The sequence below is a fragment of the Artemia sp. Qi Xiang Cuo genome, chromosome 1 (genome assembly GCF_049724085.1).
Source record: "Artemia sp. Qi Xiang Cuo chromosome 1, ASM4972408v1, whole genome shotgun sequence".
Lineage (NCBI taxonomy): Eukaryota > Metazoa > Arthropoda > Branchiopoda > Anostraca > Artemiidae > Artemia > Artemia sp. Qi Xiang Cuo.
Genome location: NC_142794.1, coordinates 71,790,264 through 71,817,326, shown reverse-complemented (window position 1 = coordinate 71,817,326; position 27,063 = coordinate 71,790,264). Strand labels below are relative to the sequence as shown.

Genomic DNA, 27,063 nt, shown 5'->3' with positions numbered 1-27,063 from the left:
ATTTTATTTCTTTATGTTACGGAAAAAAGTTACGGAAAAGTTACGGAAGCTTCTTAATTTCATTTGCTTTTGTCATTCTTAATTCTGTTTCGTATTACAACTTCAAAAGTATCTCATTAATACTGCAATATTTAAAGCATGTAAAATTTTAGTCAATTTTACTCTTTTACTTAGATTAATCCAAATATTAAAAAAAAGAATGTTTACAGATCTTGTTCTGCATATTGAGTGCAATTTTATGCAAGGTAATAATTTTGAAGCCGCTTACCCTTTCCGTCAAATACTGGCTGGACATTGAAACTACCTGAGCTGGTTCTTTCCTCAGTGTTAGGCTGTATAGTTTTCTGAATCAGCCTAATTCTCTTCTTAGGCCTTTCAACTATATCATCTTCAACCACGTCAAATACTGGCTGGACATTGAAACCACCTGAGTGGGTTATTTCCTCAGTGTTAGGCTGTATAGTTCTCAGAATCTGCCTAGTTCTCTTCTTAGGCCTTTCAACTATATCATCTTCAACCACATCAATGGCCGGTGGCACAGCTGTTCGTGCATTTTTCGATTCTTTTTTCTGAATATGTCTGGTTCTCGAATGGTTTCGTTCAACCACATCTTCATCTGTCACGGTCGAATCTGTATCAGGCTGGGCTACTCTGTGTTCCTGTAAACAAAACAAAAGAAAAGAGATAAGACACTTTACTGAGTAAGAACGCCATAGATGCATAATTTGATACTTAAATTAACCCTTCCTAGGATCATCAATCGCGCTCAGATGAGCTATTTATTATGGCAAAGATATGATTGGCAATCCTGCTTTAGACTTTGATTATAGTAGGTGCCGCAACCACACTCATTCCAGACTATATTTATAAGCCTTTATTTTATATAATTTTTTATTTTATTTGCTATTTTTTATATACTCATATTCTTTTTTTATTTATTTATTTAAAAGATTATCTTTAGAGGCGTGAATTTTGCTGTCAAGACGACTGTCTCAGAACATAGCTTCCTACCAAAGATAAACTGAATATACTATTATTAGTAGCATTTCTTGAAAAAGGTGGCTTACCTTTATTATTACATGTATCCTTACCTTTATTTACTGATAAGTGTAATTGAATTAGAAAATTTAGAATTAAAAAACCCAATTACAATTTTACAATCCCTCGCGGTTTTTCCGCAAAGATTCTAAAGCTTGCTTCATTAAAGAATTTTGACTCTTCACTTGAAAAAAAAATTGGGTTTAATATATTTTTGGCATGGCGACCCTGCCGCACAGCCTGAGTATCACAGTTACCACCATTCATTCACCACTCTCCAACCAACCATTGCTCTCCACCAACCAACAAAAATACACAATTCAACCATTATTTGATTATTATTCTTTAAATTTCTTTAAACTCGAAAGAGTGTTAGCTACTCTTGTGCCCACTGGAAGAGAATTCCAGACTACAGTTCTAAGAAACTGCAATTGAAATCCTGATCTTGTGTTACTCCAAGTTTGACCACCAAATTTTCAGTAATCCTCATATAATATTCTTGGATACGGTAATCTTGGTCAGAACGGTAATATCACGAAAAACACTTGAGACTAGGTTATGTAGGAGCTGGTAAACGAAAACTGCCGCTTGATAATTACGTAGTTGCCCCATGTAGAGCAAACTCAATAGAAGGACTTGTATCATTCATATTTTTGACGTACTTGCCTTTAATTTTCACGATTTTAGTTTGAAGAATCTAGGCTCTTCTAAAATTGTTTTAAAAACTACTGCTGCTGATCAGACAGCCATATTAAATGTATGGGTAAACAATTGAGTGACAAATAATTCGTAGAATCTGATTTAGAAATTGTTGAAATTGCTTAGAAATAAATCATTCGTTTAATCAGGTATTAGAATTTGGAATAAAATAATATGCAGCCATACCTAAACACGGTTGATATATGCTAGTGGGGTATTTCTAGATGTTAATGGATACTATTTTTTTTTCTTTATGTTAAGTTATTAAGTTGCACTAGAAAATATAGTGAATGTAAGGTTTGCAGAAAATATCTAACCCACGATATTTTGCTACAATTATTCTGAAAATAATGATTAACTAGTTATCCAAGAGATGCAGATGTACATAGTGCAGATTAACTGAGGTATATTTGAGACATAGGGAATTTCGAGGAAATATTTGCAATATTTTTGATACAGGTCGTATGGTCCCGTCTTAGTGATTAGGACATAGCTGGGAACTTAAATAAATTAAAAGTAAAGTACCAAAATATACCATTGGGTAAGTTATACGATTTTCCAAACTTACCCAATAATATACTACATTGTCCTTTTATCATGCTAGAACAAAATAATAAAAAAACATAATGACTTTAAATAGTAAACTTTAAACCAATTATTTCAAATTTTTCTTTTTTATTCCTTATCAATGTTTAATTTGAAGACGTTGATTTCCTTTTTAGTCATTAGTTAAAGGCAACGGATATGGAAAAAAAGTTAGTGTAATGATGTGTGAAATCGACGAAATTGACGATTTAGAACCATTTGACTTGATAATGTCATCCATGGGACAAATGCTGTTGAATGAAAGACTTGTCGAAAAGTTTCTGCATGCCAAAAAATGGCTAAAACCCGGTGGACGAATGTTCCCTACAAAAGGATCCATATATGTGGCACCCTTCACAAACATATTTTTATACGAGGAACAGCTTGCTAAGATTGAATTTTGGTAAGTTATAGCCTTTTTAAATGGAAACTCGATTTGAAACGTGCAGTCAAATTGTGTGGCGCGGGATTGGGTGGCGTGAGTACCGCGGATAATCGAATTCCGTGAATAATCCACATATTAGAAAATAAGGTTCTAGGGACATAGAAAAACAAAGCTACGCTTATTAAAACGGGTATTTAAATTAAAACAACGAGAACAAGTAATAAATGGAATGGTATTATAGTAATCAATCGAAAAAAGAAGAACAAATCATAGTATTATTTACACTTTTAATGTATGCAAAAAAAAAATCAAAGTCCTAATTAAACTTTCTGAAAATAGTTACTCACTCGTGTTTGTTTTTTGTTATATAACTCTTTTTTTTTATTTGTGAATTTTCTGCAAAACGAGTTTATCTTCTAATAGCACGTCACTATCTTCTTGTAAATAATCAAGGAGACAGATCGCGTGTTTCAATGCCTCATCATGAGTTATTCGATTTTCTGTAGTCGGTTCGTCGTCTTCCTCTCTAGTGCCTCATCGTCTGCTTCTGTACCTCTTGCTCTGTTTGAAATTTGTTCATCGGCGAGGTCTTCGAAGCCAGGGTCATTGGCGTTGCTGTTCATCTGATTGACAATATTTCTTTCATCTATGTTTTGCTCTCCAGGAACATTTCTCACCCTTTCAGCCACGTCTTCTTTGTCATCTTCTGCTGCTAAATTATCGTTAAAAACTTTTTCTATTCTTGGCAACCGTTTTCTCCATGACCTCGAAAGAATAGATAATTTTACTAATTTCCATGCAGCTGCTACTTCATATATACTATCCAATATAATAAATTCTTTCCAAAAATCGCAAAGATCGTATCCTTTGTCGATCATTTATTATTCTTTTTATCAAATTCGACCTGTAAATTTCCTTTGTTGCCGCTATTACACCTTGATCCATCGGCTGAATGAGTGCAGTCACATTAGGCAGTAAAAACTTAACAATAATTTGTCCATCAGCTGACTTTAAAACTTCTGCGGGATGACTTCTGGCATTATCTACTAGAAGGACAACCTTTATTGGCAAATTTTTGAGCTGAGATACTCTCAAACCTCAGGAATGAAATGCTTTTCAAACCAATCTTGAAAAATTGTTTTATTCATCCATGTTTTGGTTTGGCTGTAGTAATGCCATGGCATATTTTCAGCTCTAGGGCCTTTAAACGAACGTGGCCATTTGGCCTTTCTAATAACAACTAATTTTAGCTTATGCTGCCCTGATGCATTACCGGAGCTAAGTATAATTTTTTTTTCTTGCTTGACTTATGTCTCGCTACACTGCGTTCAGACTCGAAAGTGAGAGAATAAGTTTGTAAACGTTTTCAGTAAAGTACTGACTTATCCGATCGTAAATTTGGTCCAGTGGATAACCATTTTTTGTTATAAATTCTGCAAGGTCTATTCAAATAGACAGCTTTTTGGAGTCTTATTAAAAAGGCTGCATCTATAGCCTTTTGGATGCTGCTGAATTTCTCGCTGTGTAGTCCAACCTCACGTATACCATGGTGCTGTTTAAATCTAGTTAGCCATCTTGAGGAAGCATCAAATTCCTCTTGCAACCCAGGCAGTTGAAAAAAATGTTTTGCCATTGCAGAAATTAATTGTCCTGATATGGGCGTATTATCGCTTCGAATCTAGCATACTTATTCAAGTAATGCTGCATCCAAAACTTCAAATGTTGAGCCCTTCGTTGTCTTCTTTTTCTCATTGAAGATGAACTGTCCGACAATGATGAAAATGAAATTAATTTGTCCTTTTGTTTAGCAATAACCGATCCTTTGTGTAAATTAAAATTATAATGAAGAAAAAAATTGAGAATTTCTAGCCAGTGGGGAAAGGGGGAAAGGTATGCGTATGTTTCGGTCGGGACATCCGCTCAACAATCCTTAGCAAAGAGGGAAGAAATGATGAGAAAGAAAACGTGGACAGGGGTGCTCAGGACAATACAAAAAGAGGAAAAATCCTAAAAAATTGTGTGTTTTCCTGAGGACTTTTATCTGCCTTTTTTACTTTTTACTGTCTTTTTTGCACTGAGGACCGTTGACCGGTAGTCTCGATCGAAATGTGTGTGTACTATTCTTCCTTTTTTTTTTATTGGCTGGAACCATCTTCGTTGCTTTGCTTCTTCTTATTTGTTTATTTGTGCTTAGCCAGTGTGGTCTCAAAAATCGTTGATAATTTATTAATTTGGGGGCATTACGACCTACGTTTCCATCAGGCCAAGATTCATTATGACTTATTTCTCTCATCCTGGCCCTGGTGTAAACGAAGGAACAACATACACAACCAGTTGAAAGTTAGCGGTATTGAAAGGAGTTGATGGCGATAAGCCGTGAATCCAATGGAAAGTAAAGTTGGCTTGTTAGACAAGCTAGTGAAATTATCAGAAATATCGACTGTAAAGGAAATACTTCAAAAATTGATCACGCTTCTATTGTCATAATCAATGTTTTTCATTTTTCGATGCGTTTCAGTCGTTGAATGCGTGCGAATGAAAGACAAAGAATAAGCAAATATTTTGACAAGGACCTCCGCCAAGTCGTCCTCAGTGCTAAAAAAAAAAAAAAAAAAAAAAGAAAAAAAAAAAAAAAAAAAAAAATCAACCTTTTGAAAGAAAAGTAGCTTAAAAGAAAAGTCTTCGTGGATCCTTTGCTTATTTCTCTCCTTTTTTTTCTTACGGGATTAAACAAAAAAGTTAAAAAAAGAAAAAACAAAGTTTTTTCAACTGAAAGTAAGGATCAATATTAAAACTTAAAGCGAACAGAAATTATTACGTATATTAGGGGGTTTGTTACCTCGTCAATACCTCGCTCTTAACGCTAAAGTTCGAATTATATTCCAATTCTTTAAGAATGACCCCTGAATCACAAATACCGTTTAATTAGAATAACTAGCTCTTTTGTGAGTACTAAAGAAAAACTTTAGCGTAAAGAGTGAGGTATTGCCGAGGGGGTGAACCCCCACACATACGTAATAATTTATGTTCGTTTTAAGTTTTAATGTTGCTCCTTACTTTTAGTTGAATAAACTTTTTTGTTTTTTATTCAATTTCCGATCGTTTTTTTTTAAATAATGCTGGGAAATCTATCGCCCGATTCATGAAAAAGCCCCTTTCCCCATGAAAACTTCCTCCATGGACAGGTCTCACGTAAAAAAATCCCCCCGACCCCCTACCCCACCAGAAAAAAATCCTCCTGAAACGTCTGTATACTTCACGATAACCAATACTCTAACCAATGGGCAAAGTTCATAACTTGCAGCCCTTCTCCCGGAGACTTTAGGGGGATTAGCTCATCCTCAAAGACATGGTTATTAGATTTTTTGACTATGCTGAACAAAATGGCTATTTCAAAATTTTTGATCGGGTGACTTTTGGTAAAAATGTGCTTGGGAGGGGGCCTTGTTGCCCTCCAATACTTTTGTCACTTTAAAAGGGCACTAAAACTTTTAATTTCTGTTAGAATGATCCCTTTCGCAATATTCTAGGACTCGGGGACGAATCTCCAGCATTTTTATTGGGTGGGGAGGGGGGGGGGGCAAGAGAGGTCCATATCCGGATCAAAGGGCCAGTCAAAGGGCATGGAATGTATAATTTTTTTCTTCACATTATGAGAGGGCAACTGCCCCCCCCCTTGCCACCCCCAAACGACGCCACTGCTAGGACCACTGGGTCGATATGATCACCCCTGAGAAAAAAAATAAATAAAGAAACACGCATCCCTGATCTTTTGTCTGGCAAAAAATATAAAATTCCACATTTTTGCAGATAGGAGTTTAAAACCTCTACTGTAGGTTTCTTTGATACGCTGAATATGATGGTGTGATTTTTATTAATATTTAGGGATTGTTTCCCCTTTTTTTGAAAATAAGGCAAATTTTCTCAGGCTCGTAACTTTTAGTCTTACCCTGATGGGTAAGACTAAACTTAATGGAACTTATTTATTTAAAATCAGCATAAAAATCAGATTCTTTTGATGTATCTATGTAAGCTAAAATTCCGTTTTTTAGAGTTTCGGTTACTATTGAGCCGGGTCGCGTCTTATTTACAGTTCGTTACCACGAAAAGTTTGATGAGAGCTTTAGGCTCATAAGTTTTTATATATGTGTGGTGTTTCTTTTTTCTTTTTAACCAAAATAAATTTGAACCGCTCCAAATAAGTGTGTTAGGTAGATTGTGATCTTATTCAGATTTTTTACCTGGTTCTGTTTTTCTCTCTTTATTTCTCTTTCTCTCTCTCTCCCTCTCTCTGCTAACTCTGGAAAATGCAAGATAATTGTAGTCTAATATCAAAAAAAAATTCAATCGTTTCAAAAACGAAAAATTTAAATTAATGACAGGTAGGAGAAAGGGACGATTATTGCGAAATGCTGCACACCTTTAGGGGGGTTTCAAAATAAGCTTTACTTGCAGTGGAGTAAACTTGGAACAGTAACGTCTAGCAACAGTATTTTCAACTTAGAATGTTTCTCTAAAAGGAGGAGTTTTGAGATCTTAGGGGCAAATCCTGTTATTCTCGGATTCCAGGGGGTTTCTAGCCTAATACTACCAAAGATTTTAGTCTCTTTAGTTTCTTATTTTGTCTAGAAACAATGCTTGTGGTAAAGGGAGAACGTGATTCAAGAGACATTGCTCTGTGTAAGAGACCGAGACAAACACCTAAGGAATCATCTATTTGATTATTAGGGGGGTTTGCAAGGGGTCTGTACCATATTGGGAAGAAACAACTCTTATATTTAGTTCTTAAGTCCTTGGACGGTGTAAAAGCGAGTCAAATCCAAGCTACATTTAGTCTGTTTTTTCGTTTTAGAAAGTAACTATTGCTGGTTTATTATCCCTTCAATTTAGCCACGGATTTTATTTAGGCTAAAAAGTAAAGAGCAAAGCATTGATCAACAAATCTGAACAAACTTTAGAACAAGCCCATGGACATTGATAGCTCATAAATCATTGATATTGTTCTCTAGAAAATTTATTTTCAAGAAAAATTTATTATGTGTTACAATTTGTTTTCGAATATCCATGTCAATAATAGCAAATTTCATAGCTATGGTCTCTCCATATATGGAGGTAATCTTTCCGCTTTTGCTAAAGATTACTATAGGGAGGGTAATGGGTCTTAATAAATTTCTGAAGTAGAAAGGCAGACTAGCCGCAAGTCTTTACTCGGTGCAATACAGAGCCATATCTTAGCTACCCAAGAAACCACTTATTTCTTTGGGGTACCATTTATTCATCTAGATACAGTATTCGACATTAAATTCCTGGAAAGACCAGGAATTTCTTGGTCTGTTTATTTTATTTATGTGTCGTTATTTGTAATCATATAATCAAAATTTTCTTTTGCGCAAGCTTTCTTGGTACTAAGGCATAAAATCGGATGAAATTGTGATCAGACAACATTCAAGTAGATGTTAGTCATTCGTGCCTGTCCAGGTCAACTATAGTTAGTTGTTTTTTCTTTTTTTCAAGAAATTGCAGAAATTCTAACCTACATCCCTCCAGTTGTAGGCAAAAAAGCTTTAATTTGAGTGAAGGAAAAGAAACAAAAATATGAAATACTGTTAATTGTTTTGTTAAATTTTTGTTTTATTTATTTGAATTTTTCATTGTTATAAGTCTATGTAGTTTTAAAATTGAATAAATTTTTAGCTATTTTTTAGAATTTTAATCTGGCAAGTTGAATTTGCGCATTCGGGGCATCGCTAGAATAATTATCTTTACGGCATAGGATAAATTGTTATGATTTTCAACTTGAAATATTAAAAAATGGAAAAAAAATATAAAATTAAAGGAAATTCTTTGAAGTGTAATTGCTTTGAATTTAATTAAATTAATTTTCTCAATCCAAAACTCCTATGCTTCTTTGTTGTTGCAAGGTATACAGCCCACCATAAAGGTGTTTTTGCCTCTATTTCAACTAGACCCTGGCGCCGCGCCGATAAGGAAAGGCCGGCGGCGACGGGGCCAAAAATAGCAGTAGTTGCGCGCCGCCGATGATATTTTCGCTCCGACATTGATCGCGCCACCGGCGCGATCAATTTTGTCTGCAAACGTTAATGTTTTCATCAGTCTTTCTTAAATATCCAGCTTGAATTTACAACAGATTAGGGCCTATTCGTGAGTTAAAAACTTCGCAAGTCGCTGGCTGAACGCTGGTCTTCTTCGTTATTCATCAAGAGAAGTAGAAATCTGTTAGAAACGAAAAGGCTGTGCCAGAACCCTTGCAAAATAGTTGAAATAACAGATGATAGGTTATCCGTGGCATTCAATAAGATCAAAGGAATCTAATTGAAAGGGAGCACACACAAAAGCCAAATTAGGCCAGTAGCCTATGAGAAATCCAACAATACCCGAAGACGATGAACAAGTCCTAATGGGGGGCCCTGGGTCTATCAAAATATTTCTATGGTTTCCCAGGGAATTTGATATCATTTTCTTCCGTCTAAACTTTCAATTGAAAAAAACATTGAAGGTATCATTTAAAAAAGATAGCTCCCAACCCCTCCCCTTCTGGATACCGCCTTGATAGGATACCCTCTAGTGTGCAAGACGTAAGTTACCCCTGGGTAACTTACCCATTAATGGTAAGTTTTACGTCAAACTTACTGGTAAGTTTCATAAGTGGTAAATTTAAGTTTTGATGAACAAAAATGTTCTCAATTGAAACAAATTCATCCCTGAGAGCTGCCACTTCACTAAAATCTGTCGTATATTTTTTCTCATTCATCAGATTCAATGCTCGAGTCATACCCCTTTGAGCTTATGCTGATATCCCTCTGTCAGACTGCCTTTTTGTCATTTCCTGTCTGATTAAAAAAAAAAGAAAAAAGGGGGTACGCGATGGGTCAGTCAGTGAATAAATAAGACTTTCGTAGCAGAGGTTAACTTAATTTGGAGAGTTTTTGACTTTTGACTCGAATTCTCTGTTTGGCTATCTTTAACTATAGAATAAATAATCAGTGAATTATATATCCGACTATAATGTGGGTAATAAGGCCTATTAATAAAAAATATTCCCGTCCAATCTCTTCTAATCTAGCATTGTGATGGTGACACAGCAGCAACTAGTGCTCAAACATAAATATTTCCCATCATCCCACTGGATTCTTAATTATTTCTGGATGAAGTGTCGTCATAAGGAGGTTTCCACAAAATCAAGTTGAATCTTTTCTTTGGAATCTTTGTTTTCAAATGGATACTTGTGCTGGCTTTTTCCAATATTTTGACTTTTATCCTATAATACGATCTTAGCCAAGTCTGCCTCAATGTCCTTAGTTGTTTTTCGTGCTCTCTATCCTTTCATCACTGCATATGCTTATCAAATAATTTTCATGATTTATTGCATTCGTTAGTATTGAGTAAAAAAATACGCACATTTAATTTTTGATCTGTTAATATGCTATTGTTACCAGCTTTTATTCTGCTCGGTTGACCCTGTCAACAAAGAGTGGCTATAAAAAGAAATCATGTTAATAGTAATTGTGTTACCAAAGCTTTCTGCAAACATTGTGGTTGTTCATTAGTAAAAAATACTTTTTGCCAAAAGCATCACCTTGCATTATATGAAAAGGCACCAAGTAACATCCGTGAATATTATGATGTGCAGAAATCATCCATCCATAAGTGATGTGCTGCTGTAACAAAGGCGCATGAAGAAGGAGTCGCGTGAAAGAGGCAATGGTTCAGAATCTGAAGATGTCGGCACTGATTCCAACAGTTGTGACGAAGGTGGCTCTAGTCAAGTTCCAGTACTTTCAAATGCTTTGACTGGAGCATCATCGCTTCTTAGTACTTCTGGGTCTTCTGTTCCGACTCTCCTTGTTTGTTCAGGTTCCCTCCCTCTTCCTTATGTAACCAATATGGCGCAGCAACCAATACTTACGTGTATTCAAAAAGTGACCATAGAACAACAGGAAGCCTGCAACAAATGTTTATGCATACAATATACCATTCGCTGTGGTCGAAAATGAATATTTTGCATAGATGATGAGAGCTATAAATCCAGCTATGAAGGCAATTTTGGATCACAAAGTGCGAATCAAGTATCTGGATGAATGCTTTGCTAAAAGCACGCTTGACATTAAACTGGAAATTCAGAACTGCAAAACTCTATTTGTTCTGATGGATGTACAAATATTAGACGGGAACCCATTGTTAACTATGTCCTTGTCACTGAGAAAGCTCTCTTCCTTGAGTCAGTAGAAACTGGTGACAAGCAGCACACTGCGCAGTTTGAAGCTGATGAACTGGAACGAGTTGCTAAAGTTTGGTGCCCTGTTATGACTGGAGACAGGAATGTAATGAAAGGGATTGACGCCATTTGCCTTGATAATCCTAGCGTAAATGAACTTGCTACCTCGTTATTGAAGTATAAATATCCCCATCTTAAAACCATTGGGTGCATCCCTCACATTTTGAATCTACTTGACCGGGATACTATGAAAAGCTTAGACCAGTGTTTCAATAATATCTTTAAGGTCATCACATATGTCAGGTCTCATCACATGGCTTAAGTTGTCCTTAACGAAAAGCAGAGTGGACTTCTTTGAGAAACTGTCAGGCCAGAACTACCTATCAAAACTCGCTGGGGATCAATCTACTAATCTATACGCTTCATGAAAGAGTTGTGGGAACCTTTACGCTCTGTGTCAATTAATAGAAGGTGTGATATAAATGAGGGCATTCAGGATATCAGGAAAGTGCTTTTCGATTATGTGAAACTGAATCAATTAACAGCCTGTCTGAAATTCTTGAAGCCAATTTCACTTGGCTGCCACTTCTTTGAAGGAGAGGAAGCTCTTGCTTCGTGTGTCATCCCCTACTTCAATTTGCTACATCGGGATTTCCAGGAGACTGAACCGTTTTTGCCAGTCTCAGAGGCCGAGGAAAGGAAAACCCACAAGTACCTAGAAAAAAGGAGGATATTTGTATAGGATCCCTCCCTGGCTGCAGCTACTCTACTTGATCCGCTTTTTGATGCAAACTCACTGGCACGGGATTAGTTTACGGGTGCATTAAGTCGAATCAATGAGCTTGCTAAATTTTTTTACCAATTTTGTCGGGGTCTTGAACACAAAACTCTTTAGCTACATCTCCAAAAGTGGCCGATTTCCGAATCATTGTACTTTGAGACTGCCATAGCTGTTGAATCGGTAGTTTGTTGGTGGTTTTTTTTTGCGAAGTTGGTGCTTACGGGAGTGGCTGTCATCTCAACAAGTTTTGTTACCATAGCCTCCTGCGACAGACTCTTGTCAGGTTATGGACTAGTACAGACCCACTGTAGAAACCACATCAAGCATAAAACAGCAAACAAAATTCTAATGGTTCGTCTGTCACTCAATAGCAAAAAAATGAGCATCGTCATGCAGCTTCAAAAACGCCTGCAAATCGACGTGAAAGGCCGGAAGGGGGATTTTCACGCTACCATCATGTCTTTCTATCAATAGTTCACTGCCATGTGATAGTGGGGATGGTCTGGTGGAAGATGATCTGCCAGATATTGCGTTTGAAGATGCACCATAGCTTTTCCCCCGTGCAAACGAAGTAGGAAATAAACAAATAAAATGATGCAAAACTAATATTTTTTCCTATCAGTCTATCAGAGAAGAGAGAATGTTTTCTTTTAAATTCATGAGTATTTGAAACTTACCACTTATGCGGTAACTTACAATAACTTACCAAAGTTAAGGGTAAATCTTGGGCACTATGTGTATAGAGGCAATTGGAGGGGGAAGCAACATGTACTTGGGTATTATTTGGCAGACAAAGGAGGTGGCTATACCAGCAAGTTGTGCACTGGGAAAGCTGTATCAAGAAAGGAGTTTGTAAGGTATGTGACAGGAGGGTCCGGTTGGTAACAAAGTTAGTCCAATGAAGACCCTCAATTCTTTGAAGGTGTTTGGTTTGAGCAACACCAATGATGTAGAGAACAGATTTTGGGGCTGGCCATGTTTCTGCTCTATACAGTAGCATGGTGCTGCTTGAAGTGAATTATAACAAACAAGCAAAATATTATGTAATAAAACATAAAAATAAGAAACCAATGAGAACAGAAAATCTTAGACATTGAAGAACCATTCTCCTGCGTGAAAAATAAATATATGACTACACTGCTTGTCATGTAAGAGGGTAGCTGTTTAATATTTCTGTTTTTACTGTTATTAATTTGAATTTTTTTTTTTTTTTTATAGTTGAGAAGGGTGGAGCTGATGAGAAGTAATGCCATCTCTAAAAGTACTGGAAGTGTCTCTAGTTAATGAAAACTAGATAAGTATCTAATATTTATGTGGCCAATTAATTGTTCAGACATTGAAAAGGAGTTAATGAGTTAAAATACAGACGTAAAAATTGATGGATATTTATCACACACTATGTTCATAAAACCAAATTGACATTTACAAATAGACAAATGGAAAATCCTATTAGTTTTGCCAGAATTTGAATAATAAAGCAAGTTTTTTTACTGAAAGCAAGGAGCAACATTAAAACTTAAAATCGGAAAAAAATAAGCTGTTTATGAGGGGTGTTTCCCCCTCCTCAATACCTTGCTATTCATGCTAAAGTATTCTATAACTTGAAAAAAGCTTCTTATCAAAATGCTATTGTGTTTCAGGAGTTGTCGTTAAAGAATTGGGCAACTAAGTTGAACTTCATAGCATAAAGAGTGTGGCATTGAGGAGAGGGCAAGCCCCCTCATATACAGAATTATTTTTGCTTGTTTTTGCTTTAATTATATTTTGCTGGGAGGGGTATTTTCCAAGTTTTAAAGTTGTTTCTTACTTTCATTTGAAAGAAATCGTCTTTTATTTAATTTCTTATTGTTTTTCAAGTAATGCTGAGAAATCCAAATTCCCTCCATGGAAAATACCCCCCCCCCCCTGGAAATTTTTTTACAGTCGTGAAAAAACGTAGATTTTACTGTATTTATTCGTTTTCAAGTAGTCTATATATGAAAGCTAAACAATTGAAGCACTAACCTGTATGTATTTGTAAACAAAATTTCTGAAATATTTGACTACTAAACTCTTTTCTTTCTGGTTCTTGTCAGATGTATCTTCGGGAAATTAGAATCCGGTATTTTCGCATTGTCCGGGCCTCTCTAAAAAGTCAAGTTTGGTTGATGCTAATGAAATAAAATAGGATGAATGTATAATAGTTTATAAACAAATTTGGGCTATATATTTGCACATTAGAGGTGGGTGGGGGTAAAGCATTGCATATATTAAATACGTAACCTAACCTAGGTACCTTTCCTCCCCCCCCCCTAAAATAAGAAAAAACACAGTTTAATATCGTATACGCAATGCAAACCAAACTATCATTGCCTAGTCTATAGCGGTTATCATGTCAAAAGCGGGTTTTATCATTGCCTTCTCTATAGTGATTAAGCCGAGAGGCCCAGATAATGCGAAAGTACCTGGAATCCTCTGCATCGTCATACTGCTAGTTGTAGCATTTTTGTTCCCACAGCATAGAAGTAAGTTCAGCTGTACCTTTCAAGTGTTACTGGCCAACTGTTACTTTGAACTGAAAGTACCTTATATATATATATATATATATAATATATATATATATATATATATATATATATATATATATATATATATATATATATATATATATATATATATATATATATATATATATATATATATATATATATATATATATATATATATATATATATATATATATATATATATATATATATATATATATATATATATATATATATATCAGAAACTCAGAACGAACAGAAATTACAATAAATAGCCGAGTCAAATTCAGAACGAGCAGAAATTAACATGAGTAGGGCTGAAAACCCCTATGCCTTCCCAAGGCCAGAACATAATTTGCACTTTACTGAAAAAATACAAATGGAATGAGCAGTGTCAGTTTAATATACTTATACTGATTGAAAAAAATATCACGCATGAGTTTCCTAGGAGCCATTGGCTACCTCATGGCTGACTCGGGACTTATGAAAATCCTGAGTCTAATGTACGTGCCTAACACTGGGAGTAGTATTTTACAAGACAAATCTGTCTCCCGTGCAGTGTGAGGCCATGATCTTTTGGAGGTAGCCCTTTATGCGAACCTCTTATCATCAGAACTGGATAACAGAGCGTTTAATGGCAATGACATACTACCAGAACCCCTTGAAAAGGCAAAAAAGACGTACGAGTTGCTCCATGAAGGAGATTAATTTTAAAAATTTTCAACAAAACTAGTTTTTCAAAGAAAAGTAAAGAACTCCATTAAACAAAAAATGAGCAAAATAAAATCAAATAATCTACCAAGCGTGAAACTACCACAAATCAGCATCAATAAATAGGAGGACCAGGAGGACAAAAGAAGAACCTGTGGCAAAAATACAAGGAGGACCTGAAAGTGTCGGGAGGATTCAGGAGACATGGTCGGAGATGGAACAAAGACTGGCTGAAGATCGCCGGAGAAGCTGCAGCCGACAGGTTCAAGTGGTCGTTGGAAGTCATACTAACATCCTTTGGTGCCGGGCAGGACAGTTCATCGTCTGGTTTCCGCTGAAAGTAAAAAGTAAAGGAACCAGTTGTACGGTAAGAACGACTTGGCTCAAAAGTAACCGAAACTCTGAAAAACAAAATTTTAATACCATTAGATAAATCAGAAGAATCTAATACTTATGCTGATAAAAATATAAGTTTTGTCAAGTTTAGTCTAAGCCATCAGAATTTACAAGCCTGAGAAAATTTACTTTATTTTCCAAAAAAGGTGGAAACAACTTCTAGAATTCACAGAATCTCAATGAAAATTAAACCATCATATTTACCGCATCCCAAAACGTATCAGAGCGAGATTGAAAGAGACTGAGAATGATTGAGCGAGATTGAGAAAGACAGAGAGATTGAAAGAGATTAAGAGAGATTGAGAGGGGTTAAGAGATTGAGAGAGAATGAGAGAGAGTGAGACACATAGAGTGAAATTGAGAGATTTTGAGGGAGATTTAGAGTTATTGAGAGAGATTGAGTGATATTGAGAAAGATTGATAGAGATTGAGAGAGATTGTTTTATTAAGAGCCATGCCCTTAAAAGTCGCTTATTTTAAAATCTCTGTAAGGATACAGTACAGATTCCAACAACACAACTTTATTATTATATTTAGAAGTAAAGTGGTTGTCAAGAGGGTAAAGCTTAAGAAGATTATTTCCATTAAAGGAAGAAATGAAAAGGATTTTTGCTTAACGAAAATATGACCTAGCAGCTTTTTTTTTATGACGTTTCAACTTGTCTCTTCAAGGAAAAATTGAGGTATATTTACTTCGAATCATAAAATTAGAAGTTTTATTTAAAATTTAAACATTTGACAGACTAGAATAGGAAAAAAACGTTCGAAGCGTTTTCGAGTGTCAGCAATTTTACTTTTATTACAAAAACATTTGTAGATCATATAAAAGCACTAGAAACACAGTTCTGTACACATTTTATATTAAATATTTATTTCAAAAAGGTAGCTTGGTGTCCAAAGTAGTTTTGGATTCCCCCAAGCGATATTGAACACCTGCCGGTTTTAGCATAAGAGGAATTTGCTGAGCTTTTGAGTGACTCAAAGTTAAAACTACAATTTTCAAAAAACAAGTCCTTGACTGAATTCCGAATCAGAAATGGAACAAAATTTTCCATTGTCTCTTATATGGTGTTAAATGTTCATATGCCATTCAACATTTTTATGTGAAGGCACTTTCTCTACTTTGACACTAATTAAATCCAAATAACGTCCATCGTTAAAATATTTTGAAGAGGTGTTATGCCCAGCAGTGTCAAATAATCCACTAAGATTTAACTTGTTATGCAGTAAAAAATAAGCACATTCAGCTTATTATTTGTTTTTTTACTTTAATTTTAGTCTGATACTAACCACTGAACGAAATGCGTTTGAATGTATTTGAGTGGATAGAGCATAGGGGAAAGTCCTACAGATACGTAGAAAACCTCAATAGGAGGTGTGCAACTAAGGGAACACCTAGTTCCTTGGGGGTCTATAATAAAAACTGGGACACCAACACCCAGGGGTCATAATTACAGGGGTAGAAGGAGTAACGCTCCCAAGATATTACACCGTATGGGTTCCACCAGAATGTAGAAACCTCCCAGCGGTTACAAACCTTCCCCCAGTGATAGGTCAAATTACTCGGTGTGGCAGAACATCGAACGAAAGGATCTCTTTCTAGAGAGACATCTGTGATGAGCAGATGCTCCAAAACGATGGGCAATGGGTTCAGCTAAGAATCGAGATGAATGGCTTACCGCTATCCTGACAAAAAATGCAACGAAATCCCTTATCTTTTATATGAAATGGCACAACATAGAATAAGCTTCAGAATATTTAGTCTACCTCGACAGTATTTTAACCTTCAATAACGATTGCTCAAAACCGATATGGTGTAGACTGGGTTTTGCAACCAGCAGCTTCAAGAGCCTATCATCAATTTAGAAAAGTAAATTACTATCAAAATCAGTGAAGGCTCTTTAACTCTCTCATAATCACCATTGCTATGTATGCAAGTGAAACATGGTCAATTAAAGCTGATGATGAAAGGCTAATCTCCGCATTTGAACATTTGAAATTTTGTATAGCAGGGATCACCTACATCGACCGAGTATCCAATGAAGACCCTCGTAAACTCCTCCACTGCTCATACACTATCATGGACCGAATTAGAATTCAGTATTTCCACTGGCTTGGTCACATCCAACAAATTTCATCAAATCAACTCCCCAAAATGACGTTTGAAGGACTGGTACATGGCACACGACCTCGTGTTTGACCTCGCAAGAGATGGTACAACAACTTCAATGGCCAGAACCTCCCCCAACTCCTGCGTCTTGCACCAGATAAAAAAGAATACCGTCGCCATATTTAACGATTAGTGAGAAGAGAAGAAGCCCCAATACAGCCACAAAGGTCAGATGGGATATAAATTAAGTAAGGCAAGTCATAAAAACAGTGTAATTTCAATTTTAGATTTTGGAATGTTTAAAAAAAACGCTAAAAGTATGTATCTTCATCTGTATATGTAAATAGTTATCAAAAATATTTTTATTTCTCATTTTTTTATATTTATGTATGGTCGTCAGAAAACTTGCAATCATAAATGAGCTTGTGAGTAGTAAGGCCAACAGCCCACCACGGATTTTTCCAACAGCCCTCTGACGTCATGACACACGCTTGCCTTTAAACGGTAAGATATTAAAATTTACATGGAATTCTGACGACAGCCCTCTGACGTCACGACAGCCTTTTTCCAGCTGGCAAGATTCCCATCCCTGGGAAGATTCCCACCCTGGCCAGATTCACATTTGTGTGTATATAATTAATTGAGTGTGGTTGGAATAATATAAAAGTAGCAATATTACGAAAATTTTAAATGGAGCTCCTAATCCGTCGCACATGGGCAATATGGTCACCTGTTTCCACCAGTCAGTTGGGAAGATTCCCATGGGAACCATCTGACATCACGGCATCTATAGGGAATTTATTATAAGATTTTAAACAGAGCCTTCTAACGTCAAAGGAGACATCCATAGGAAAATAACATGACATTTTAAATGGTTGGATAAGTGGAGCTACCGACCCCTCAAACCGTCAAACATGTGCCAGGTGGTCACCGGTTCTGTTAAAGGGAACACACTTGGCAACACTCCCAAGACACCCCTCTGGACTCCAATGACGTCAGACGACTTACCCTATTTTAAACGGTCAGGTGTAATATGATTGATGGCAATTTTATGCAGCCATGTGACAGGAACCCATTGGGAATCCCCATTTGTAACTTAACGCCAGAAAGCACCTTACGTAGTGATTGCGTAATCATCACTGTCACGTAATACTTTTTAACGTTTTTTCCGAAAAATTCAAAGCGTTTTCCCGTTTCTTTTAACTTCATGTTTTTTATTTTTTCACTTGAAATGTGCAACACTTTTTCTTTCTTTAGTTATTTCTTCTTTTTTTATTTCTTTACCCCGTCAGGAATCACAAACGAAACTCAGAGAAGAGAGAAAGTAAACAAAATGAAAAAAAAATCAAAAAGGGTGAAAAAACGAGGATTTTGTCAGCCAGCGAACCATGAAGATGACAAAATATAACCAAATATTTCGACAAGGACCTCCGCCAAGTCGTCCTCAGTGCTTAAAAAAAAAAAAAAAAAAGAGAAAAAAAAACAACGAGAATCTAACCTTTCGAAGTTTCCTGTACAAAGACAGAAAATACACTGAATAAAAAACCAGGCAGGAATCAATGAAAATGAAATTTACCAATATGATTGTGTAAGGATCTTTCGTCTTGCATTTATTTTGGCTGGTCTACAATTTCGGTTTTTCATTAGATATGCAAATAGGTTCTTTTAAGTTTTTTCGGGTGAAAATATTGATTGAGTCCTTCAAGATTAAACTGTCGTAAATTGGGCTTAATGAAATATCTCCAGTATCTCTATTTATTGCTAAATTTTGGTTCATAAATTTTTTTATCTCATTTATCTCCTTAAAAGTTTGTGGTACGCCATTAACAGTTGATATTAAAGTTGTATTTGCGTCAGGAATCAAAGCGTCTATTAATAGTGATACAGACTAAAGGGTGCTTAAATTGTGTAATCCATTGTTCCTGTTGCAAGTGGGGATTCCATTGGGTTTCCCTACTTGTAACTTAACGACTGCAAGCACCTTACGTAGTGATTGCGCAATCATCACTGTCACGTAATACTTTTTAGCGGTTTTCTTCCGAAACATTCAAAGCGTTTTCTCGTTTCTTTTAACTTCATGGCATTTTATTTTTCACTCGAAATGTACAACTCTTTTTTCTTTCTTTAGTTATTTCTTCTTCTTTTTTTATTTCTTGACCCTGCCAGTACTAAAAAGGTCAATTTGTTTCAATGGCTTTGTGTCCTAACCGAGAAGACTAACAAGCCATTCCTAATATTTTGTCCTTATCATTTTATTCTAAAATAAACCTATTGGGCGACACCTGAAATATTCCATTTTTAGCACATGCTAGAACGGCATGTTACTGCCTAAATTTGACACGCTCTCGGAAACAATTGCTCTCAGGATATTAATAGTGATACTGACTAAAGGGAGCTTAATTTATACAGTCACATTGATCGTCCTAAACAATACATCTTGAAAACACAAAGCATGTAAATAAAGGTCTTATTAATAAAAACCAACTAACATCAATATTAAAAACATAGAAAAAAGCAGTCGAAAAACACGAAAAAAAAAGTGAAAAGAGGTTTATCGAAATATATGCAAAAGAACCATCTATTATAGGCAGCGCGCTAGCGCTGTCTATGTAAAAAACGATTTGGCCACAGTGTGTTATTTTTTTCTTCGACAGGCACTTCGTATCGAAGGAGTTGTCGTGGAAACTTCAAAATGGGCTCATTTGATAGGAAATTGGGGTGGCTAGTGCCCTGTTTAATATTCGAAAGTGATAGGAGGGCAACTAGCCCCCCCCCACGCCCATCATTCCCCCCAACACATCCCATCAAAATTTTGAGATAGCCCGTTTGTTCAGCGTAGTTGATTTCCACGTAGAAAATATCTTTTGAGGAGGACACTCCCCCTCAGGGCAAGGGTTTTAAGTTATGCCCTGAGGGTATATAAGAACAATGCTGGCACAATGTACCATATATTATTCTTTTACTTTAGAACAGGACACATCATATGGAAGGGGTCGTCGTAGAGACTTCAAAAGGGGCTCATTCGATTGGAAATTGAGAGCTCTAGGGCCCTTTTTAATAGTCGAAAGTGATTGGAGGGCGAACCCCCCCCCCCCTCTCCCCCACGCCCATCATTTCCCCATACACATCCAATCAAAATTTCGAGATATTCATTTTGTTCAGCGTAGTTGATTTCCAGATAGAAGATGTGTTTTTGAGAAAGACACTCCCCCACAACCCTCAGGACAAGGGTTTTAAGTTATGCCCTGGGGGCACATAAGGTTTTTATAGAAGGCGTTTTCGTAGAAACTTCAAAACAGGCTCAATCGATTGGAAATTCAAAGGGCTAGTGCCCTTTTGAATAGTCGAAAGTGATTGAAGAGCAACTAACACCCCCTCCCACGCCCACCATTCCCCCAAACACATCCAATCAAAATTGTGAGATAGCCATTTTGCTCATCGTAACTGATTTCCAGATAGAAAATATGTTTTTGAGGAGGATACTCCCCCACCAGCCTCAGGGCAAGGGTTTTAAGTTATGCCCTGGGGGCATATAAGATTTTTTATATAAGGCATTGTGGTAGAAACATCAAAAAAGGCTCATTCGATTGAAAATCCAAAGGGCTAGTGCCCTTTTGAATAGTCAAAAGTGATTGGAGGGCAAATAGCCCCCCCCCACGACCATTATTCTCCCAAACAATTCCAATCAAAATTTTGAGATAGCTAGTTTGTTCACTGTAGTTGATTTCCTGGTGGAAAATATGTTTTTGAAGAGGAAACTCCTCTTCTACCCTCAGAACAAGGGTTTTAAGTTATGCCCTGGGGGCATATAAGGCTTTTATAGAACGCGTTGTCGTAGAAACTTCAAAAAATGCTCATTCGATTTGAAATTCGAATCGACTAGTGCCCTTTTGAAAAGTGCCCTGAAAAGGAATATCGCCCTTTTTAATAGTCGAAAGTTATTTGAGGGCAACTAGCCCCCCCCCCCACGCCCATCATTACCCCAAACACATCCAATAAAAAATTTGAAATAGCCATTTTGTTCCACGCCGTTCAAAGTTCAAAAAATTATACCTTTGAGCAGGACACTCCCCCCATAGTCTTCAGGGCAAGGGTTATAAGTTATGCCCTGGGGGCATATAAGGTTTTATTGAAATCTTTGTCGTAGAAACTTGAAAAGGGGCTCATTCGATTGGAAATTCAAAGGGCTAGTGCCCTTTTCAATAGTTGAAAGTGATTTGATGGCAACTAACTCCCCTCTCACGCCCACTTTTCCCAAAACACATCCAATCAAAATTTTGAGATAGCCATTTTATTCAACGTAGTTTTAAGTTCTTTAAATTAGGTTTTTAGGATGACAACCCCCTCAGAGCCCTCAGGGCAAGGGTTGTAAGTGATGCCCTGGGGGCATATAATTTTTTTATTAAACGCGTTATCGTAGAAACTTCAAAAAGGGCTCATTTGATTAGAAATTGAACTGGCTAGTGCCCTTTTTTATAGTCGAAAGTAAGCCCTCAGGCCTCAGGGCAAGGGTTGTAATTGATAACCGGGGGGCATATAATGTTTTTATAGAAGGTGTTATCGTAGAAACTTCAAAAAGGGCTCATTTGATCAAAAATTGAAATGGCTAGTGCCCTTTTTTATAGTCGAAAGTAATTGGAAGGCAACTAACACTCTTTCCACGCCCACCATTTCCCCAAACACATCCAATCAAAATTTTAAGATAGCCATTTGGTTCCACGCAGTTTTAAGCTCAGGAAATTATGCCTTTGAGCAGAACACTCCCCCCACAGTCTTCTGGGCAAGAGTTATTAATTATGCCCTGGGGGCATATAAGTTTTTAATGAAATCTTTGTCGTAGAAACTTGGAAACTTCGGAAACTTCGATTGGAAATTCAAAGGTCTAGTGCCCTTTTTAATAATCGAAAGTGATTAGAGGGCAACTATACCCCCTCTCTCGCCCACCTTTTCTCCAAACACATACAATCAAAATTTTTAGATAGTCATTTTGTTCAGCGTTGTTGATTTCCAGATAGAAATTATGTTTTTGAGGAGGACACTCCCCCACAGCCCTCAGGGCAGGGGTTGTGAGTATGCCCCGGGGGTATATAATGTTTTAATAGAGCGCGTTGTCGTAGAAACTTCAAAAAGGGCTCATTCAATTGGAAATTGAAATGGCTAGTGTCCTTTTTAATAGTTGAAAGGTATTGGAAGGCGACTAATACCCTTTCCACGCCCACCATTTCCCCAAATACATCCAATGAAAATTTTGAGGTAGCCATTTTGTTCCACGCAGTTTAAAGTTCAGAAAATTATACCTTTGAGCAGGACACTCCCCCCACAGTCTTCAGGGCAACGGTTATAAGATATGCCCTGGGGGAATATAAGGTTTTTATTGAAATCTTTGCCGTAGAAAATAAAAAAAGAGCTCATTCGATTGGAAATTAAAAGGGCTAGTACTGTTTTTAATAGTCGAAAGCTTTGGAAATTAGGTCTTTAAGGATGACAAACCATCACCCCCGCAACCTTCAGGGCTTGGGTTGTAAGTTATACCCTGGGAGCATGTAAGGTTTTTATAGAACCTTAGAAACCTTTTTATAGATGTGGTAAAAACATCAGAAAGGGCTCATTCAATTGAAAATTGCAAGGGCTAGTACTCTTATAATAGTCATAAGTGATTGAAGGGCAACTAACCCCCCTTTAACGCTCAGCATTTCCAGAAATAGATCCAATCAAAATTTTGAGATATATATTTTGTTCAACGTAGTCGAGAGTTTTGGAAATTAGGTCTTTTATGATGATAAGCCCCTCAGGGTCCTCAGTTCAAGGGTTGTAAATTATGCCCTGGGGGCATATAAATTTTATATAGAAATTTGTTGTAAAAATTTTAAAAAGTGCGTATTTGTTTGGAAATTGAAATGACCCTTTAACACCATATAAGAGACAATGGAAAATTTTGTTCCATTTCTGATTCGGAATTCAGTCAAGGACTTTTTTTTTTAAATTGTAGTTTTAACTTTGAGTCACTCAAAAGCTCAGCAAATTCCTCTTATGCTAAAACTGGCAGGTGATCAATCTCGCTTGGGAGAGTTCAAAACTACTTTGGACACCAAGCTACCTTTTTGAAATAAATATTTAATATAAAATGTGTACGGAACTGTGTTTCTAGTGCTTTTATGTAATCTACAATAGTTTTTGTAATAAAAGTAAAATTGCTGACACTCGAAAACACTTCGAACGTTTTTTTCCTATTCTAGTCTGTCAAATGTTTAAATTTTAAATAAAACTTCTAATTTTATGATTCGAAGTAAATATGCCTCAATTTTTCCTTGAAGATACAAGTTGAAACTATCTAATTTCACAAAACTATCTGACAAATAACACACTTGGATAGCCGTAAGTCATTAAAAAATAGCTGCTAGTTCATATTTTCGTTAAGCAAAAAACCTTTTGATTTCTTCCTTTAATGGAAATAATCTTCTTAAGCTTTGCCCTCTTGACAACCACTTTACTTCTAAATATAATAACAAAGTTGTGTTGTTGGAATCCGTACTGTATCCTTACAGAGATTTTAAAATAAGCGACTTTTAAGGGCATGGCTCTTAATAAAACAATCTCTCTCAATCTCTATCAATCTTTCTCAATATCGCTCAATCTCTCTCAATATCTCTAAATCTCGCTCAATATCTCTCAATTTCACTCTATGTGTCTCAATCTCTCTCAATTTCTCTAAACCCCTCTCAATCTCTCTCAATCTCTCTTAATCTCTTTCAATATCTCTATCTTTCTCAATCTCGCTCAATCATTCTCAATCTATTTCAAGCTCGCTCTGATACGTTTTGGGATGCGGTAAATAAGATGGTTTAATTTTCATTGAGATTCTATGACTTCTAGAGGTTGTTTCCACCTTTTTTAGAAAATAAGGTAAATTTTCTCAGGCTCGTAAATTCTGATGGCTTAGACTAAACTTGACAAAACTTATATTTTTATCAGCATAAATATTAGATTCTTCTGATTTATCTATTGGTATTAAAATTTTGTTTTTCAGAGTTTCGGTTACTTTTGAGCCGGGTCGTTCTTACCATACAACTGGTTACTTTACTTTTTACTTTCAGCGGAAACCAGACGATGAAATTTCCTGCCCGGCACCAAAGGATATTGTATGGCTTCCAACAACCACTTGAACCTGTCGGCTGCAGCTTCTCCGGTGATCTTCAGCCAGTTTTTGTTCTATCTCCGACCATGTCTCCTGAATCCTCCCGACAGTTCCAGGTCCTCCTTGTATTTTTGCCACAGTCCTCCATGTTCTTCTTTTGTCCTCTTGGTTTACGTTTCCAGGAGGGGGTTGGTTCACAGACAAGGGCGTCTCGACATATTGTGCCTTCGGGACGGCGCAATGTGTGGCCGAGGAGCTTCAGGTGACGTTTTTTCATGATAAGCGTTAGCTGTTCTGATTTGCCACAGTGACTTCTTAATTCACTATTTGACATCCTTTCCTGTCCCTTATAGCGGAGGATATAACGAAGGCATCGGTGGTCCAACACATTCAAAGCTCTCGCGTCTTCAGCCTTGATCGGCCATGTCTCGCAAGTATGAAGTAGTACTGCTCGAACAGTTGCAACATATATTCTGACTTTTGTTTTGGTTGAGATCTCCCGTCTGGTCCAGAGTGCTTTTTTCAGACTAGTAAAGACTCCCCAGGCTTTTGCTATTCGGGCAGATATATCCCCGAATATCTGGTGTTATGATAGAGCCAAGATACTTGAATTCTTCGACGTTTTCTATTGGCTCGCCGTCAAGGGTAACCTGGCAAGGAGCGGGTTGGTTGAGAGCCAGTACTTTAGTCTTTGCGACACTGATGGTCAGTCTGATAAGCTTTGAGACCTCAGAGGTATCGTCGATTATACCTTGCAAGCTGTTGGCGGTGGTTTCGAGCCCAACAACGTCGTCTCTGAAGTTCGAATCTGTCAGGGACTGGAGGAAACCAGCCATTTGTCGGAAAACTATTCCGCTATGGTATCTCATTGCATTATTCATGATCCAATCTATCGCGTAGTTGAATAATGTAGGCAAAAGGGGGCATCCCTGCTTTACCCCAAAATTGACTGGAAACTTAGGGGTCCAATGGCCGGAAACACCGATGCAAGTCTAAGTGTCCTTATGCACACTTCGAAGTATCTCAATGATGTCTTGTGGTTTACCATCTTCAGCCATAATTCTCCATAGCTCCTCTCTGACGAGAAAATCGAAAGCAGCTACAAAGTCAATAAAGGCAATGAGAAGGAATAGACGAAACCTGCTGCACTGCTGAAGGATGAGACGAATCGTCAATATCTGTTGTGGAAAACCTCTTTCTGGTCTGAAGCCTGCTTGTTCAGGGCGGGTTCACTTGTCAAGTGCGTCTTTGAATCGATTCAGAAGAATGACGCAGAAGATCTTCATGGCATGATCGATCAGGGAGATACCTTTATAGCTTCCACAAATGACCTTATCTCCTTTTTTATAGCGGAATGAGGACTGATACTTTCCAGCCTTTTGGGAAGGTCCTCGTCGTCCATGCCTGAACAAACAGGTCGATTAGGTGGCATAGTAGAGTTGGTAAGGACTTGAACATTTCAGAAGGGGTCTCATCCTTTCATGGAGTTTTATTGTTTTTCATGCACTTCAGCACTTTTTGTGCGTCCGCATCACTTGGCGGATCAAGGTTTATTGCGTAGGGCTCTCTGTCAGCACTCAAGAAAGCAGGTAGATCGCACAGGGGTTTTAAAGGGTTCAGTAGCTCAGAAATATGCTCTCGCCAGCGTTCCATGCGTCCTTCTTCCGCTTAGATGAGTTCTCCGGACTTATATTTCAGTGTGTCAACCGCTACAGGATCGTTCCCTATAGCTTCTTTAAGGTGTTTGAACATTTTCCTGCTGTTGTGGTTCTTGGACGCTTGTTCCAATTCATTCGCCAGATCGGACCAGTACTTTTCTCTTTCCCGTTTCAGTGACTGTTTAACTGCTTTACGGGCTACTTTTCAGGGTTCTTTGGCACCTCCCACGAGGGGTTGCTTCTTTTCGACTAGCTCTATGGTATGGTCAGAGATCCAGGCTCGTTGTTTTCGATTTTTTTGACCAAGCACCTCCTCAGCTAAGTCTTGTGTCGCAATTTTTATTTGCGTCCATACAACTGATTACCACAAACTGTTTGGCTACCGCTGCAACCCTGACTACTATGGACTACAGGTCAATCTTTCATGTAATGTTTTTGTAATAAATTTGAAATCGTGTATGATATAAAATCAATTTTTGAAAAAAACTGCATTCACATGCAAGATGAAAAATGACGTCATAACCAGAGCTTACAACCATACTTGACGTAAAAGTGAAAACTACATTATGACGCTTATTACATTTACGTCAGTATTTAATGACGTCATACCCTCAATAAAAGAAAGGACTGCAAAACCGTCAGAATCATTTAATTATGAACAGTGTTAAACCAAACATGGCAGAAAATTATGTTAAGACTAAGGTGGATGACTCTCTTAAGACATTAGTTAACGCTGGGTGCATATCCCCCCGATTACGAGATGAGCCAGGTGCAAACATTCCTAAACTTGAACCGTCAGGAAAA

General features: G+C 37.0%; 1 protein-coding gene across 2 annotated transcripts; it reads left to right on the top strand.

The window, feature by feature from the left end:
* The first annotated feature begins 2,086 nt into the window (after window positions 1–2,086).
* On the top strand, window positions 2,087–24,908 carry LOC148956683 (histone-arginine methyltransferase CARMER-like). Of its 2 annotated transcripts, none has more exons than XM_089096068.1 (2): window positions 2,087–2,725; window positions 24,561–24,908. In XM_089096068.1, the coding sequence occupies exons 1-2, from the start codon at window positions 2,502–2,504 to the stop codon at window positions 24,865–24,867; spliced, it is 531 nt and encodes a 176-aa protein (XP_088952194.1). In that variant the 5' UTR covers window positions 2,087–2,501; the 3' UTR covers window positions 24,868–24,908. The 2 variants fall into 2 exon arrangements, with proteins under 2 accessions (XP_088952194.1, XP_088952199.1); XM_089096073.1 differs by lacking the exon at window positions 24,561–24,908 and adding an exon at window positions 12,943–14,278.
* Window positions 24,909–27,063: the final 2,155 nt, after the last annotated feature.

Bases quoted from the DNA above. Each gene is read 5' to 3' on its own strand.
- LOC148956683 (XM_089096068.1), top strand. From the start codon at position 2,502: ATGATGTGTGAAATCGACGAAATTGACGATTTAGAACCATTTGACTTG. The intron at 2,726-24,560 runs GTAAGTTATAGC...TTTTACTTTCAG, and splicing joins CTTGCTAAGATTGAATTTTG to CGGAAACCAGACGATGAAAT.